This window comes from Tetrao urogallus (assembly GCF_951394365.1).
Source record: "Tetrao urogallus genome assembly, chromosome: 1".
Classification (NCBI taxonomy): domain Eukaryota; kingdom Metazoa; phylum Chordata; class Aves; order Galliformes; family Phasianidae; genus Tetrao; species Tetrao urogallus.
The window spans coordinates 118,436,988-118,455,019 of NC_136813.1; the positions used below are offsets into that span (position 1 = coordinate 118,436,988).

The 18,032-nt window shown below is 38.2% G+C and overlaps 1 protein-coding gene across 1 annotated transcript in view; it reads right to left on the reverse strand.

Annotated features, from left to right (window-relative positions):
* Nucleotides 1-15,397: 15,397 nt before the first annotated feature.
* Nucleotides 15,398-18,032, reverse strand: part of RIMKLB (ribosomal modification protein rimK like family member B) — a gene marked incomplete at both ends in the record, with an annotated part of 29,574 nt that continues 26,939 nt past the window's right edge. The window contains 2 exons of the mRNA XM_079549098.1: nucleotides 15,398-15,861; nucleotides 17,232-17,435. Coding sequence (XP_079405224.1) covers nucleotides 15,398-15,861; nucleotides 17,232-17,435 — 668 coding nt within the window. The remainder of the gene's footprint in view (nucleotides 15,862-17,231; nucleotides 17,436-18,032) is intronic.

The window sequence follows — 18,032 nt, forward strand, 5'->3', positions numbered from 1 at the left end:
TTCAACACTCCTAAATGATACCTAACATGTTCTAGAAACTATGTGGTGTCCTGGTGTGAGAGATGACATGTAGTTTTTGCATAATAGAATGTTGTACCAAAGGGGTATACCTCAGAATCCATAAACAAGATAAGTTTCTGTCTGTGGTTAAAGAATAGGGCATGCACATTCTGGAGAGATAAAAGGAGAGTCTGTATGGTGTGTTAATTCATGTCTCTCCTCCCCTGGGGAAATCACAACGGGAGATTGAGGGGATGACCAACAGTAAGGACTGTAAAACGTACATCTGCATCCAGAACTATGTAAGAAGAAATGAATTTATCTGGCAAGACATATGGCCAGAGATACTGGCCTGAAGATACTGGCCTGGCAACTATTTTGCAGATTCTGCTTACTTGGAGAAACGCAGAGAGATGGAACTTTGTCAACTACCTACAGGATGTGTACACAAAGAATGTGAACCTGCACCAGGGGACGGACTCAGTGTCAGGATATAGCAGATATAAGAGCTTGTTTTTCTTACAGCAGGCTCTTCTGCTTGCAGGACGCCTGCTACTGCAATCATGAAATAAAATAGTGTTTACTGAGATCCTTGCCTGGGCCTAACCTATTCGCTTGCAAGTGTTTCTCGCAATTGGGGGCTCATCCAGATACTATCACCCCAGTGGGGAGTCCTCACTGCTGTGACACTCCACTATATTTTCAGTGGTCCTATATGCTACAATAGTGGCAATTCTGCAGGGAGCTGATAAAAAACAAAACAAAACAAATTAAAAAAAAATACTAGAACTGGTTATAAAGGCAGGATCCATGAACAATGACGTAGAGAGAAAGAAAGCACAGTAGACAGTACAGTTTTGGGAAACTGACCCGGCAACTCTATGCACAGACCAAGGTAAGAAAAATTAAGTATTACATTGGAGGTCAGATGAGACTGTTGTGTGAAGCGCAACTGAGGCATACTCATGTACAAAGTGAGTGCGGAGTCCCAACCTGTGGTTCTGTAGTTCCACAAGGAGCGTGGCCAGAGAGACAAATTATGTGATTAAGAAAGAAAGGAAGAGTCTCAGAAATCTGGAAAACCCTTAGGTGTGCAACACTCAGCACGATAATGTGCATAGCAGCACACCTCCATTTTCTAGAGCTGGAACTTCAGTGTGTGGTACCCCGAAGGAAGTAAAATCCTGCAGCAGTGCAGTAAAGGTGACTAGGAAAAATGGGACAGGAAGAGACCCCTAGCAGTGCCTATTGACAGTCCTTTAGCAAGAATGATAAGAAATTGGAAGGATAACCTGCAAATAAAAGTGAAAGATAAGAAAAAGATAATTAAATATTATGTAGTTATATGGACAAAAGAACCAATCAAAAGAGCTGCAGTATTTTGGCCAAAATATCGGTCTGACAAAGACTGGGTATGTTGGATGCTGAATTTAACAATAAGACTCCTTTCTCAGATGAAGAAATGGCTTATGGCACTTGCTGATTGCAAGAAGTAAAACAATTTCTCATAAGAAAAAGTCAAAGTTCAGAAGAAAGAGGAGAGAAGCAGAAAGCTCATAAACAGGATCCCTTAGAAACTCTGACCTCTCCTTATAACCCAAATGTTGCTTTAATGAAAACAGCAGCTGTTTCAGGAACAGAGCTGAAGAATGCAGAAACAAGAGCTGGTGCCAGGTAGGGGAAACCCCTCCTCCCTTCCAGCCTGAGTCCAGAGCTGCAGCTGAAGCCACCTCTAGACGGAGAGTGCACTCCAGGCTTTGGTAGGAGTTAGAACAGTGTAGCAAAGCAATTGAAAATTTCCCCTTTCCCGATATAATATGTATCCCCTTAGAGAAGTCCCAATGGGACAAGTAGAAATAGGATACATAAACCCTCTCCTTACCAGTGGTGAAGTGAGGAGCTTTAAAAGGCAAATGAAGTCTCTGATTGAGGATCCTATTGGACTAGCGGAGCAGTTTGATCAATTCTTGGGACCTAATTACTGTTCCTGGAGGGAAATGATGTCTATTCTATGCATGCTCTTCAGTGGAGAAGAATGCGGGCTACCATGCAGGAGTGGGAGAAAAGGCACAGGATAAATATGAGGGACTTGTGAGATACAATAATAGTGGGAATTAAGGAAGCAGTACTCAAGACTCAGAACTTTACTAAAGCTTTTGACGTTCAGCAAAGTAAACATGAAACCCTGAGTGAATTTCTGGAGAGACTTGGAGACAGGAAGCAAAGGAATTCAGGGATGGATCCTGATGATTCCTGTAGTTAAAGGGCTCTTAAAGGTGAATTTTGTGACTAAAGCCTGGCCTGATATACAAAGGAAGCTTTAGAAGGTAGAAGGGTGGAATGTATAACTATTAGAAAACCTTTTGAGAGAGACACAGAAAGTGTATATTAAAAAGGAAACAAAAAGCAAAACATGATCTCTACAGTAGATCAAGTGGTGAGACAGAGAATGGAAACCCATCAGGAAAAGGGTTTCTAAGGAAGACAAATTTTGGGGTGGAACAGTGAGGAAAGAGATAGCAGGAGTGGAAAATTAAGGTGGCAAACTCCCCCGTCCCAACCACAACAAGAACAGATACAGAGAAAATGTTTCAAAAGTGGACAAATGGGTCATCTCTAATGAAAATATCCTGAAGCAAAAAGGGAAGAGAAAATATTCCCAATTATAAGTTATGAATAGAGAAGTCAGGGGCTCTGTGAAAAGTGGTCCCATGAAGAGACTTTGATAAACGTAGAGGTGGGATCTAATAAAGAAGTTGTATTTTTAGTAGACATAGGGCCAGATCATACTTAGCTTATAAAGTACCAGGACTTAATTTGACTAGTAATACTCGATTACTGTAAGAGTAATGGGGGTAGAAGTGGTCACTTTGTGAGATCACTAAGTTAAACTGGGGAACTAAAACAGTCAGTGGACAATTATTATGAAGCAGGAACAAACTTATTGGGAAAAGATTTAATAAGCAAGTTAGGGTTAGAGTTGAAAACCTGAAAAAGGGAATAACCATTTCAATGAATTTATTAACCAAGAAAGATGAAGAAATAAATGCATTAGTTCGGGCAAGAGAGGAAAATTGAGGAGGGCTCACTGTGACTCCTTTGAAAATCTTTGAAAATAACTCTTCAAGAAGGGAGTGAGATAGTGAAACAGCAACAACGTCCTATTTCACTTGAAGGAACAACAGACTTGAAACCAATTGTGCAACCCTTGATTAAAGATGGTTTTCTGGACCCTTGTATATCACCATTTAACACTCCAATTTTACCAGTACAAAAAACAAATGGGACATACCGACTAAAACAGAATTTGAGAAAAGTTAATGAAATAGTAAGAAAGCGTCACTCTGGTTTCTAACCCTGATACCCTGTTGAGCAAAATCCCTTTTGAACCAAAATGGTTTAGTGTTGTAGATTTAAATGATGTATTTTGGGCTTGCCCCTTGGACCCAGATAGTAGAGATATTTTTGCATTCGAATGGGAGGACCCAGAATCAGGTCATAAACAACAACACAGATGGACTGTTTTGCCCCACAGTCCACAGATGGACTGTTTTGCCCCAAGGGTTTTACTGAATCATCTAATTTGTTTGGACACATATTGGAGAAAATTTTAGAATACAATTTTAGAGTTTTAGGTTCAAGAAGGGGTGGTATTTTTACAATATGTAGCTGACTTGTTAATATCTTATATGTATAATATATATTAACATATATAGAAAAATTGAAGGTAAAAGAGGCTACAAATGAACTCAAATTTCTTAGGAAAGCATGGACTAAGCGTGTCCAAAAATAAAATACAGTATATGGAAAAAGAAGTTAAATACTTAGGACATCTAATCTCTGAAGGTAAACAGAGGATAAACCCTAAAAGGATTCAGGGAATTGTGCAACTCCCTCTCCTCAGAACAAAGAAGGAATTAAGAAAATTCCTAGGTTTAACTGGGTATTGTAGACTGTATATAGAAGCATACGCTCAGGAAACAAGCTATTCAAACTATCAGGGAAAAAACCCAACACGTTAAATTGGACAGAAGAAGAAAAAGAAAGGGTGGAAAAACTGAAACAAGATTTGGTTACAGCACTAATTCTGGCTCTTCCTACCCTGAATAAGCCATTTCATCTTTTTATGAGTAAGTGAGGGTGCTGCTTTGGGAGTCTTAACCCAGAAATGGGAAAATAAAAGAAAACCCACAGCATACCTGTCTAAATTACTAGACCCTGTATCTCAGGGCTTGCTAGAGTGTGTTCAGGCAGTAGCAGCAACTGCCTTGTTGGTGAAAGAAAGCAGGAAATTAACCTTTGGAGGGCGATTGATTGCTGTTACCCCACACCAAGTAAGGAATACCCTTACTCAGAAGGCAAGAAGGTGGCTAACAGATTCCAGGATACTGAAATATGAAGCCATATTAATTGAAAAAGACTATTTAACTATAGTCATTGATTCTATCCTGAATCTTGCCTTCTTCTTATGAAAGGGAACTAAAGATACAGTGAATGTGGAACATTATTGTTTAATCAATTATAAAACAAAGATAAGGTCAGACTGACAAGATATACCCTTAGATTAAGAGGAAATACTGTTTATAGATGGCTCCTCTAGAGTGGTACAATGAAGACAATGTAATAGCTATAAAATCATCAAAGGGACCTAATTTCCCTTATGTTGAGGAAATTGGAAGTTTGCCTGGTAATTGGTCAGCTCAAACTTGTGAGTTATATGCATTAAATCAGGCATTAAAACTGTTACAGACTCATGATATGCATACGGAGTGGGACACACTTCTGTAAAAATTTGGGGAAAAAAAGGGGTTTAATAAACAGTAAAGGGAAGGAACTGGCCCACGAGGAATTAATCAGACAGGTTTTCTGGAAAGCCTGTTATTACCTGTGGAAATCGCTACAGTACATGTAAAGAGAAAGCAAACAGGAAACTCTCTAGCAGAATGGGGAAAGAAAGTCTCTGATAACAAAGCTACGGAAGCCGCCTTGCAATCAAAAATGAAAATGAAACTTTATGTTGTGCCTGAAGTAAAACCTCCTGGAAAGCAAGCATTCAAGAAAGAAGAAATAGCAGCCTTCAAGGAATTAGAGGCAAAGGAGTCAGGAGGACAGTGAACTCTCTATGATGGTAGGGAAATGATGAATAAACAAGTACTGAGAGAAATTTTAACTGTTCTACACCAAAAGAGTCATTGTGAGATCCAGGCAATGTGTGATGCTGTATTAAAAAAGTATGTATGTATACAACTGTACACTACAGCTAAACAAATATGTAAAAGCTGTATAACATGTCAATGAATAAATAAGGCTCTACAGAAACAACCTTCGGATGGATGAGAGCCAGGATTTCAACATTTCCAGAGCATCTAAGTAGACCATATTAAATTACCCAAAGTAGGAAGATTTAAATATACGCTAGTATTAATTGAGCATTTGTCAGATGGGTAGAGGCTTCTCTTTCTGTATCAAGAATAGCTAACATAATAACAAAAATACTTCTGGAACAAATAATTCCCAGATATGGGATTGTGGAAAATACAGACTCAGACCAAAGAAGCATCTTACTTCACATATCTTACTAATGGAAACCCTAGGGATGAGAGTTTCATACTCTGTGGCATCCTTCCTCCCCTGGAAAGGCAAAATGGATGAATCAGACATTAAAAAAACATCTGCCAAAAGTGGGTTTGGAAACTAAGCTCCCATGGACTAAATGCTTACCCCTGGCACTGCTAAGAATCAGAACTGCTCCATGAAAAGATGTTGGAATCTCACCTTACGAGATACTTTTTGGATTACCCTACCTGGGAAAGGGGATGGAGTTCTTCAGTTTGAAACTAAAGATGTCTTTTTCAAAAACTACATACTTGGGTTGCCTTTATCTTCTCTCACACATGAAGGACCGTTGGCCCAGACTATGTCACTAGAGTTTGCCATCCACAAGTTCCAACCAGGAGACTGGATATTGATCCAGTCTTGGATGGAAGCTAAACTTCAGCCCTAGTGGGACAGACCCTTCCAAGTTCTGCTGATCACAGAGACAGCTGTTCAAACCACTGAAAAAATGTTGGACTCGTACATGAGTTAAAGGACTCACCAATCTAGCCTCAGACTGTGAGGACTGGTGGGTTCAGATGATCCCCTATGGATCATTCTAAGAAAGCCCTCCTCTGACTCCTAGCCCCAAACACTGCTAAGTTAAAAAAAGAGCTAAATTGCAATACTGGTGGTAATAATGACCCCTCTCAAAGGATTTGAGAGTATAGATTGGGAGGACAGTGATAAATGGAGAGGGGAAACAGGCTACTCTGTGAAATTATGGGTAAATGTAACCAAGACCAAGGTTCCCCAGACCATTTAGTCAGGTGTTAGCCTGTGGAAACATGGAGGCTCAACAACTAACTAGTGAGAACAAATAGCACTGCCCTCCCCCAGGGTCAGGAACAGATACATAGGATGGAGTAATGTGTGGTCAACAACCAACTGTAATGGATGGACTTATTCACCAAGTTCATCCAATTCCATTAGGACTTTGAAAAATCAAATCAGCATATTTAAAGGGATTGCTCAGCCAAATTGCCAGCCCCTGCAGTGCAATCTGATTGTGATAATGATTAGAAAGGCAGATAAAATTATAAACCGTACTTATGGTTTTGGAGTGGATGTGACAGGGAAAGACCCAGTGGCCAGATTCAAGATAGCTGTATGGAAACCACAGCCCAATGTTACTAACCATACCCAAGAAGAGAGAGAATCTGTAAAAGGAGAGGGGCACTATCTCAATAACCCCATTATAACTGTTAAGGAAATAAAGGAACTCCAACACACATTTGAGGTAGAAACAGAATATGAGGATGTGAATGCCTGGGTAGAATGGGTAAAATATATATGTCCAAATTCTCAAATATAGCAATTGTTATGCTTGTGCTTCAGGGCGACCAGTTGCCCAGGTGGCCCCCTTTCCATTGAGGTGGACAAACAATGTCCAGGGAACAGTGTGTATGATCGCACTCTACCAGGAGAAGACTGCCTAGGGAATTGAAACCTGTAAGTTTCTCTCTCTCTTTTGTTCCCTCCTCTCCACAGCGGGGACACCAGAAATCTTCCCATGTTATCTACAGTTGGCAAACATACAGCCTATCCCTCACAGCAGGGCGGTAATGCTACCAAGTTCCTGGGAGAATTCACTCTGTCCACTGAGACCCTAAAAATTGCAGAAAATGTAGTGAGGAACTACTTGGCTCTCAAATAGTTCCCAGGGCAGATCTCTGGTAGTATTGTGGAGGGAAAATCCAGTGGTCCACCTTGCCTTCTAACTGGAGAGATACATGTGCCCTTATACAATTGGCTATACCATTCACCCTGGTATCTTAAATACAGAAAAGAAGCAAAAGAAGTCTAGGGGTATCATTTACTGATAGGATATATGTACACATACATACACAAACTATTGGGGTACCCATGGGTGTCCCTGACAAACATAAGGCAAGGAGCCAACTTGCAGCAGGGTTTGAGTCTTCACTGTTATGGTGGGTAACTATTAATAAAATTATAGATTGGATCTATGGTATTTACTACAATCAGCAGAGGTTCATAAAATATACAAGAAATGCTATAAAATGGATTGCAGAACAATTAATTAGACATCACTAGTAGCATGGCATGGGGATACCATGGGGATACCATTAAATATGATATTGGTTAAAAAGAGGAGTATGTGTGATGCCAGGCAGTCAGTGTTGCACCCTTATTCCCAAGGAAGCAGCCCCACATGGCACCACAACTAGAGCACTGCAAGGACTACTTCGGCCAATGAACTCGTAGAGAATTCAAGAACGGACACTTCAATTGCAAGATGGTTGGAATCTTGGTTTGGTAAATGGAAAGGAAAGGTAGCATCCATACTCACATCTTTAATTGTGGTAGCAGGAGTTTTAATAGCAATCAGCCGTTGTATTTTCCCATGCATTAAGAGGATTGGTCCAGCAGCTAATTGAAACTGCCCTATCTAAGCAGATGTCAGTAGGGCCACCACTGTATTCAGACAAAATGTTAATGTTTAGAGAAGAAAGTGGTGATCAGGTGGACATGTATGCAGAAGAGAAGTGTGACATCACGATGTCAAGGCTGGAAGTCACCTACCTTGGCTGAATATATAATTCAAATAGCAGTAACTATAAATAAAAGAAAGGGGGAGTTGTGGGAGATGACATAGTTTTTGCAAAATAGAATGTTGTACCAAAGGGGTATACCTCAGAAGTCATAACCAAGGTAAATTTCTACCTGTTGTTAAAGAATAGGGCATGCACATTCTAGAGAGATAAAAGGAGAGTCTGCATGGTGTGTTAATTCATGTGTCTCCTCCCCTGGGGAAATCGCAGTGGGGGGTTAAGGGGATGACCAACAGTAAGGACTGTAAAACATACATCCGCACCCAGAATTATGCAAGAAGAAATGAACTTATCTGACAAGACATATGGCGGAAGATACTGGCCTGGCGACTACATTGTTTTTGAACTTATGTATGTTGTAACTGGCTAATGGCTGGTATACCCACCTAAAAAGGAATTTCTTTCTTTACTTACCAGTTTGGAATTATTGAAATGACTAGTTAAAATAACCAAAAAGAGGTCAAGATTCAGAAACGGTGGGGAAAGATTAGCCTATTCATTTGTTACAAGTGAATCCCTGCAGCTGTCCTTAAATCTCAACTGACCATCACGTACTACAAGAAAATCTTGATTTCCTAAAGTGTCACTACAATATGAAACTGATTGCTTATTATTTAGATTTGTAAGCTATGCTTCTTGCACAGAAAGAATGAATATGGGCAATACCAGGTTATAAGATCTTCGTGTTCAGATGACTTCAGGCTTGAGATGAGGAGAAAACAACATTTGATGTGAAATGTTCTATATACACATATATAGTGTCAGCTACCACCAAGTAATATTGTGATAAACAAATGAAGAACAAGAAGATTTGTAAGAATATGAAGTACATAAAAGAATCACCCAAAAGGCAGCATTCCCAGATGGGTAAAAAAAGAACTATCTAAACAGTAGATTGGCTGTCAGCCCACAAGGTTAAACTCTGGCTGGGAGTAAGAATACCTTTTTCCCCTCATAAAATAAAAATCCATAAATAAAGCCTGCAGAATTATCCTCATTAATTCTTTGGTTTTAAAAATAGATTAAAACAAACATGTCATCAACAGCATACATAACTTGCACTTATCTTCCTACAGAGCAGACAGATTGCTGGACTAGATTAATTCCTTCCAGACTTACTTTTCAGTGCACTAAAGATGTGACAATTTCAGGTAAATTTAATTTTTTAAAGAAAGTACTGTAGCCTAGAGAAACAATGGGGAAACTAGAATGTGGAACATGGAATCAAATACCAAATTAGACAGACCTGTGTTTCTACTGTATTACACCTAGTCTTTTAATTATTTTAATTCAGTAAATTAGGCTCAGCATTAAAAGGGACAACTCACAGACTCTGTATATGTCCCCCACTCTCCTTACTCCGGTTAATATTTTGCAGTCCATTTTTCCTAATACTGTAGATGTCTCACACCACAGTCACATGAGTTTCTTCTGCTGTTGTTACTGCCACCTAACACTTATCATTCTGCTGCAGTAGAAGGGCATATGGAAGAATTTCTTGTTTGGCATTCAAATAATCAAAACCGCAGTTCATGGAGTGGTGACATGTGAATTCCTCATCGAACAAAGAAGTTCAAGATGCACTGCGATGTGCACTGTCTTTTGGGTTAAGAAAGAGGTGATCTTTCCAGATTTCCTGGAACCTAGACAGACTACTGATGGTGACTAGGTTGAAAAACAGCATTTAGAAGCTGAGAATTTGCTCTATGAGTTACTGTTATTGTGCTCTTTACATCTGTGGTTTCCTTGGATATAAAGAGGAGGCATTCCTTTCAGAACAACCTATGTTGAAAAAAACATCTGAAATGAGTACTAAATCTTTACACATGTCATAGGAAACAAAATACCACAACAGGAAATTTGGGAACCTGTATGAAGTCATGTATTCCAATTGTGTGATATTTATCGCTGTGTATAAAGTACACATTCTCCTCTACACATTAAGTAAAAAACCTTGAAATTCTTATCATCTTTAACGTGGTTTGAGAATAAGGAAGGGAGTTAACAGAGAAGGATAAAGTGTACAAGTTCTTAGATCTATCATTGAAGACAACATGAAGTGCATTCCTCATCTTTCACAAACAAAAAGAATCAGCCCCCCCATCTGCCTTCTTCACTGGATTTTGCTCTACTGAATTTTGGAATTAAAGTACTACGGGTATCTACATGAGAGGATTTTAATCCTGTCCTCATTTTTGTCTCATTTGAGTAAAGCAAAGGACACTGACAGATTTCTTAAAAGTTAAACCTGTAGAACAAGAGGAAATAAAGAAGTATAATTTTATCTAAATTACACTGCTAAATAAATCATTCAAGGAAGTTTGACCAAAATGGACCAATAGCGAAAATGGGAAGAGAGGAAAGCAGACAAGTTACCAAATTTATGAAGGTTACAATTAGAACAGAAAAAGTCAATTTACCTGACAACAGGGTGGTTTTAGACGTCACCAAACTGCAGCGTTTACCATTTTACCCGCTTGCATTACTGAGAGGAAAAGTTTAGGAAGGAACATTCTCAAGGACTTTTCATAAGTTCTCATTCTTGTCATCAGAAAGGGGAGAAGGAAAAGTTTTCTCTGACTTGTTTGACTTTTTTGGTTCCTGAAAAGTTTTGCAGAGAACAGTAAGAAAGTGCACACTGTTAGAAAATATTTGTTTAAAAAAAAAAAAAAAAAAAAAAAAAGGAGAGTAAGTCACACAGAATAGAGCAACAACAAAACCCATCCAAAATTCATGCATCAAATTTCTGCCATCAATTTAAATGAATAAATAAAATCTTTTCAACTAAAAACAGAAATATGAGAGGCCAGCAAGATCCACCACAAGAATACTCCAAAAAGACCCTCAAAACAAAGAAAGAAAGAAAATCTGGTTTATAAATACTGCAGTTTATAGGACTTTACGAAGATTTATGAAACCTGCAGTGTTCATTTTAAAACAGCTCCTAGAACAGTGAAAAATTTAAAAATTAAAAAAAGACAGTAGCAACAGAAGTTACCTGTCTGAGCACCTACAGTTCCACAGAGAGAACAGAAGTGGGTCGTTTATCTTGCACCAGCCATAATGCCCATAAACCTTCTCAAAAAGAGTGAGGCGTGAGAAAGATATTGTACATGCAAATTGTTTTCATGAAGTCTTTCTAAGCCCCTAGGGTCACTTAGGTATTTAACTGACAGATATTCACAAGAGGGAGAAAAGATTTCACAAATGTCACTGGTGTCACGTGTTGAATTTTGAAGTCCAATATAATATCTTAAGAAGTATCCTTTGCATCTGAAGTACACTGGTGCTCCAGAGAATACTTCCTGAATTAGTATCTCACATGAAAGATAGCTCACAAAGTAGAAGAAAATGCACAAATAGTGACCACTAGTTCAGAATAAGAAGCTTTAACAGTCCACATACTCATCAAGCATTGACCTTCTATTATTGCATTATGAATGATGTGGTGTAACATTGAATTACAATTTTTTATAAAACACACTAAAGCATTAAATACAAAGCTTAAGATACAATCCATACATTGACATAGCAAGACATCAATTAGAAACATGTTAAATTGAACAGAAGAAAGTCTCCACTGTTACAAAATAATAATAATAATAATAATAATAATCAGGTGTAGTTTAAGAAACTTATTGTTGTAAGAGAGTTTCTAAGTGGCTTATTCAAAATTAAGAAATACAGAAATATTTCTATCACTGTAAGATACTATATCCAGCTGTATATTGATTACTTCTTCAGCATAAAATTCCAAACTCAAATATGCAGGTAGTTTTAGTGCAACTATATGAAAGTTTAGCATGTGTTTTTTCAGCATATGGAAATGAAGGAAATACAGCATATAAAGCTGAGGTCTGTGAAGTTCACCTTCAATGGGAAATACTGGCCTGACTGGCCTGATTACAACAGGTCATACTTGGATACTCTTTGTTTGTTTGTTTGTTACTTAAAAGCAAGAACCTTACTCTGCATCCCATATCATTTTGTACATTTCACTATTTCAGAAGCAACAGATAAATAGTGAGTAAATACATCAGACAAGTACCATTTGTACCAGTAAATCTTCAAGTAGGGTTTTCATATGTAATGTCAATAACCTACGTATAAACAAACATACACATTGTTTCAAATATTGCCTCCTTTCCTGATCACTACACAGACTTATCTCCAAAATTGCTTGGAAGCACCAACCACAGAGGAGTATCTTATCACAAAGGAACCAAACCGCAAGTTTCTCAACCCACTGTTTGTCAAAAAATCTCATGGCTATTTACTACACCTATTTTATTATGGTAAAATGTTATCTGGATATTCTGAAAGGGTGAGAGAAATGTAAAGTTACTGTGTAACACAACATTTCTCCACAAAATAGAATGGAGCCTTGAAAAACAGCCCAGAATGTTCAGTTACCTGTTCTTTTGCCTTAAAGACATTATTGTGACAGAAGTACAGAGATCCTACTATACCAGCTGACTCCCTGTTTCTATTCCACACTGGCTTTATGTGAGCCACAGCTGAAAAGGTGAAGGTTGGCCCATCAGCTTCTCAATGAGTGCAAGCATCTACCAATAAAAAGGAAAAGAAAAACCAAAGAAAAGAACCAACATCCAAATTCCCCTTAGATAAACACACAAGGGGAGAAGAGTTTCTGAAAAACAGTGTACTGCTCAGTGACCAGAAAATCAGCTTCCTTTTAGTTCTGTGCTTCTGCAGCTCTTCACGGAAGTTAAAGACCATTATATTCTTCAGATACAACCTGTGCACTTGAGGGTTTAGGAAGAAAAGACTTGACAATATCCAGGCCGCTGAACCCCCTTTTGTTGCTGGACCAGCTAGTCCACTTCTCCTGCTTAATACCACAAGTCAACCTTACACTTGATTTTAATAATAATATTTAATTCTACCAAAAAAAAAAAAAAGAAGCCATTTTATTACATTCCTTTTTAAATTAAAAAAAAAAAAAAAAAAGAACTGTACAAAGAAGCATGATCAAATCTCCACAAAAGCAGGTTAATACTGTTCTGTTTATTGCCTCTTGAAGACTCTCTGCATAGTGTCCATGAGTTGTGTTTAAGGTCCAAGTGAAGATAAAACAGCAGAGCAGCAAAGAGGTGAAGAGGGGCCACAAAAGTGGGCAGTGCAGAGCCTCAGAGGGTACATGGGACATGCTTCATTAAAGTATCCAGGAAACAGCAGCATTGCACACACACAACCCCCCTCCAAACAAACCCTACTTTCACAAGATTGTTTTTCAATTGTAAACGTTTTACTTTGTGTATTTAAAAAAGAGGCTTATCTTTATATTTATATATATATGTATATATATATATATAAATATATATATAGTTGCAGGGCTTTATGATCACAGAAAACTGGGAATGGAATGAGAACAGAGGGAGGAGAAAGTGGAAGAAAAGGAGGAGGGGAAAATAGGGACTGAATAACTGACTCAATATCTCTGTTCTGGTTATGTGTTACCCAAAACAGTTCAAGGCTAATGAGAAAATGCACAGCCAGAACAACTAAGAAAAACCAGGCAGTCTAGAAAAAAAATAGGATCTAAATAGACAAAACTCAAAAAGAAATGAAGCAAAGCAAATGCGCGTTCACAAACACACACAAGTGTGTGCGTTCACACCACATACACATAAGAGTACAGAATCAATTTGTTAAATGTTTACGGACCTAGGTTCTACTTTTTTAAAATTTTTATTATTCTGGCTGAGCTCTCTTCCCTTTTTTTTTTTTTTCCTTTTTTTTTTTTCCTTTTTTTTTTTTTTTTTTAATTTAATTTGTTGCATGTTTGCCAAAGAATTGAGAACTTCTGTTATGCACTTTGGATTTCTGATAACATCAGCTTTTAAGTACTCTCAATGGGAAAAAGTAAGCCTTCTAAGTATTGTATGAACTGCAACTTTATTCTAGTGTATCTCTAGATTTCTAATCACTTTTCACCAACTTTTCACTTCTCCACACCTTATCACATTTCTCCCCCATAAAAAGCAAAAAATACCCCTCCCACTCAAAAAAAAAAAAAAACAAAAAAAAAAAACAGAAAAACAAAAAAAACCCACCAAAACAAACAAACAAAAAAAACATAGTACAGACTTTAACTCAGTGTTTTCTTAGCAAGTAGTCTGCAGTGTTTTCACTTTGGCCACTGTTAAAGATGCAGGCATAGAGAAGGGAGTGTTGGACTAGCATGTATTAAAAAACAAAACAAAAAAAAAAAAAAAAAAAAAAAAAAAAAAAAAGGAACATTAACATTGCAGATCTCTCTCAAAATGACTAAAACACTAACAAATACAAGCCAATGCACATTTTTTTTTAAACTAGTGTAATTTCTTTTCACATTGGATTAAACATTATTTTGTATACCAAACATTACAGTGCTGTTTAACTCCTCCAATCATGCAAAAAATAGTTAAAATGTGCCACTTCTACCACAATATAATATGACCCATTCCCCTGCATACCTCTCAAACTCAGGATTTGAAGTGAAAAAATCTGAGGTACTAGAAATCCTCTTTCAAATGCCTTATAAAGAAAAACAGACACAAATCTGCCTGTTAATATCAAGATGGCACCAATTTGAGACTTGTACAGAAGCTCACATTAGGGCAACTGACACTCCTCTCTGTCTCAACATTTGAATGGCCACATCCTGTAAGGTCTGAAAGAGATGATTTCAAAACTATGCTGAATTTACCACAAGAGTGGGAACAGTAGGTATCCAGGAGTTTTAAATATCTGGCATTTAACACCCTCAACTCTCACTGACAATTAAAGGCAGTCAGCAATTTACAAGATCAAGCCTTAGAGAGCACAAGAGAGTTAACTGCTGCATTAACTCACAAAAGTTTCTAGAGAGATACCAGAACTTTCTGAAAATTTTCCAGTTAATCATATTTCAATGCTTTCCTGCGAACACCCATGCACTGCAATATCAAATTGCAGAATCAAAGCAGCATCCAAATAAAACTCCCATTTAGGCTGTAAATTAAATATCTTCATTACAACAATAGTGCTGAAGAGTTATCGCAATATTATGTTCTGCAAAAAAATAGAGGCAGCTGTCACAGAACACATGCCTTTTAATCTTGCTCTCTTGACTGACTCTCCTTTTCTCATTTCTCTGAGTTTCTCTAATAAACAGCACTGCAAGTTGGTTTCAAAGAAAATGTTACAAGAGAGTTCTGTTGGTCATCTATTTACATGTGGCATCACTCCACAAGAAGTTTGATCTCATTGGCTAATAGCTGGTTCATGTTGAATAGCGCCCCCGGGAGCTTGGTGAGCAACTCTCTCTCCGTGGTCTCAGGGTCGCTGTCGACAGAGCTGGAGCTAGCACTCATATTGTCGACAACGGCACTAGCTGGAGGGCCCAGCTCTGGCTCGCTAGTCTCGCTTGCCGTGGACACCACAGAGAGTAAGGACATGCGCCGCGTCAAGCGACCGGGGGTTAGGAGAGAAGTGGCATAGTCCGCTATGATACCAGCTACATCTAGATTACAAGCCTTGTCAAAGGCAATGAAACCTACATTTGCATTGGCCTCACAGACGTAGAATGAACCGTCGTCCTTCATCAGTAGGTCAATGCCACACACGTCCATCCCCAGGATGTTGGACACTTGGATTGCCAGTTGCTTGCCTTGTTCACTCAGTGAGCACATCATCCCTACACCGCCTGGAAAAAAAGTGAAAAAAACTCAGTGTCTATTCTGGACACAGGTGGCCAACATACTTCTTGCCTGGCTGGTGCAGTTCAGTTGAAGATCAAAGAAAGCCTGCAAGCATAGAGATGATAACAACTCAGAAAGCAACCACTTTGCCACAACAACTGCTAATAACTTGAAACCTAGCAGGACTTCAAAAGATTCTGCAAAAGGCAGATCAAAACTATGACTTGTTTAAAAAAACAGTAATAAAAATAGTGAAGAAATATGTAATTATATATTTTTGCTATCTTCGGGGAATTAAAAAGATGACTAAACAAATCATTTCTGTTCCTATCTCTAAGATAGAAGCTTTCTGTACATACCCTTGTTTCCTCCCTTAAGATAGAGGCTTGCTATATGTATTTATAAGTAATCACAATAAATCATCCAAGAACCAAATGTTCTTGATGAGAATACAGATCTACCAGATAGAATTGTGGGGGAAGAGGATTAGGACATTTTTATTTGCTTGTATCCCTCACAGTTTGCTGTCATAAGTTACTGTCTCTAAAGAAAGAATTCTGGAATACTGTCTGTACCTCGACTCGTCTACTACACAGACCACCATCTAAGTACTAAATGACATGAAATTCATTTATCATATCACTTAAGTTTAAAAATATAAAACAACACTTAAAATATTTAGTAGAAAAATCTTCCAGGCTGCATTTCCCCAGCATTGAGAAGTAGTGCATTTTGACTTACTAAAACTGTACTGTACATGAAGACATTTCTTCCAACCCCTGCTCAGGTCAGTTTCAGTAATTTCAGTGAATTTACTAGCCAGGAACCCCAACCCTCTTTACTCCCTTCACCCTCTCCTAGCCTACAAAAAGTGATGCAGAAATACAGATCTAAGCATACAACAATCAGTGTAGTAAACTTCCTCACAGACATGGTTTTTAGAGAAAAAATGTTGCAGGGAGGAGACTAACATACTTAAGGCAGCACAAGCAGCTGTAAAATGCAACTCGGCTGTTGACTTCCTCAAACCATTTTCTCTCTCTTAGTACTCTACTCTTTTCCAAATTGGTGGTCTCATATTTTCTCTGGTTTCCCACTTTTGTTTTTCTAGTCCATTGCACCATACACTCTGTTTGTGCTCTTAGAAATTCCCACCCCTTCTATCTATCCTATTCATCTAGGGGCAGAGATAGTTTCTGATTATAGGTTTGTGTGATGCATATTTCACTTAGTTCTTGCTCTCACGTTTCCTCTGTGAACATCTAAAGGTAAACACAAATAACATAAAATAAAACTTTCAGTTTATTGCAACTGTGTTTGTCCTTTTTCTGAATTCAAATATTTTGATCAAAACTATGAACAAAGTTTTTCCTACCAAGTGAGCAGTTACTCTGCATTCTCCCATCTGTAGAGCAACGGAGCATGGTGCCCACCACACGGCCTCCTACTACGATGACACGTACATCCTTGCCATGGGACTCTTTAACATATTTTTGAAATAAGTATGGGGCATCATGACGGATCAAATGGCTCAGGTCTGCCAGATGGTGCTTGTCTCGTGCCAGGAACACAGCTTTGCCTGTATAAGAAAAGGATGCATTGTAGGATTGAAAGAAGCTACTAATTTGTGCTGAGTCAACACAGAGTGAGTCAACACAAAGAGAGTGATTCAACACAGAGAAGTAAAACCTTTGACCACTATGTTGCTCATTCTTACATGCACTATCTGTAGTATATATGCATTTACAAATTCTTCTGTGCACATTAGCATTCCAGTGCTTCAGTACTTCTAAGCATTCAAGTACTGAAAGAATAGAGGAGCCATGAGAAGAGTATAAAAATAAATTAAAAATAAAAGTAAACAAATAAAACCAAGAAGCTGTAGATAATGGAGGTGTTTTTGCAATTTCAGTCTGTTTTGGGGTGGTAAAGTTAACAAGTCCTTAATGAGAGAAAAAGGGAAGAAATACTACAAGAGCAGTAGACATTTAATTAGACCCACAGCCTACATGTTTGATACGGCGAGAACTAATCACATGAAACTGCTAAACAACAGGTTGCTAGGAGCTCTTAAGCGACTAGTGTGTTATTGCAAAGCTGCTTCACTACCAGGAAGTTGCTGAAAGCTTCTCTTCCCAGTACTTCTAAGAACTCAGGATTCCAGAATGAGGCTTAG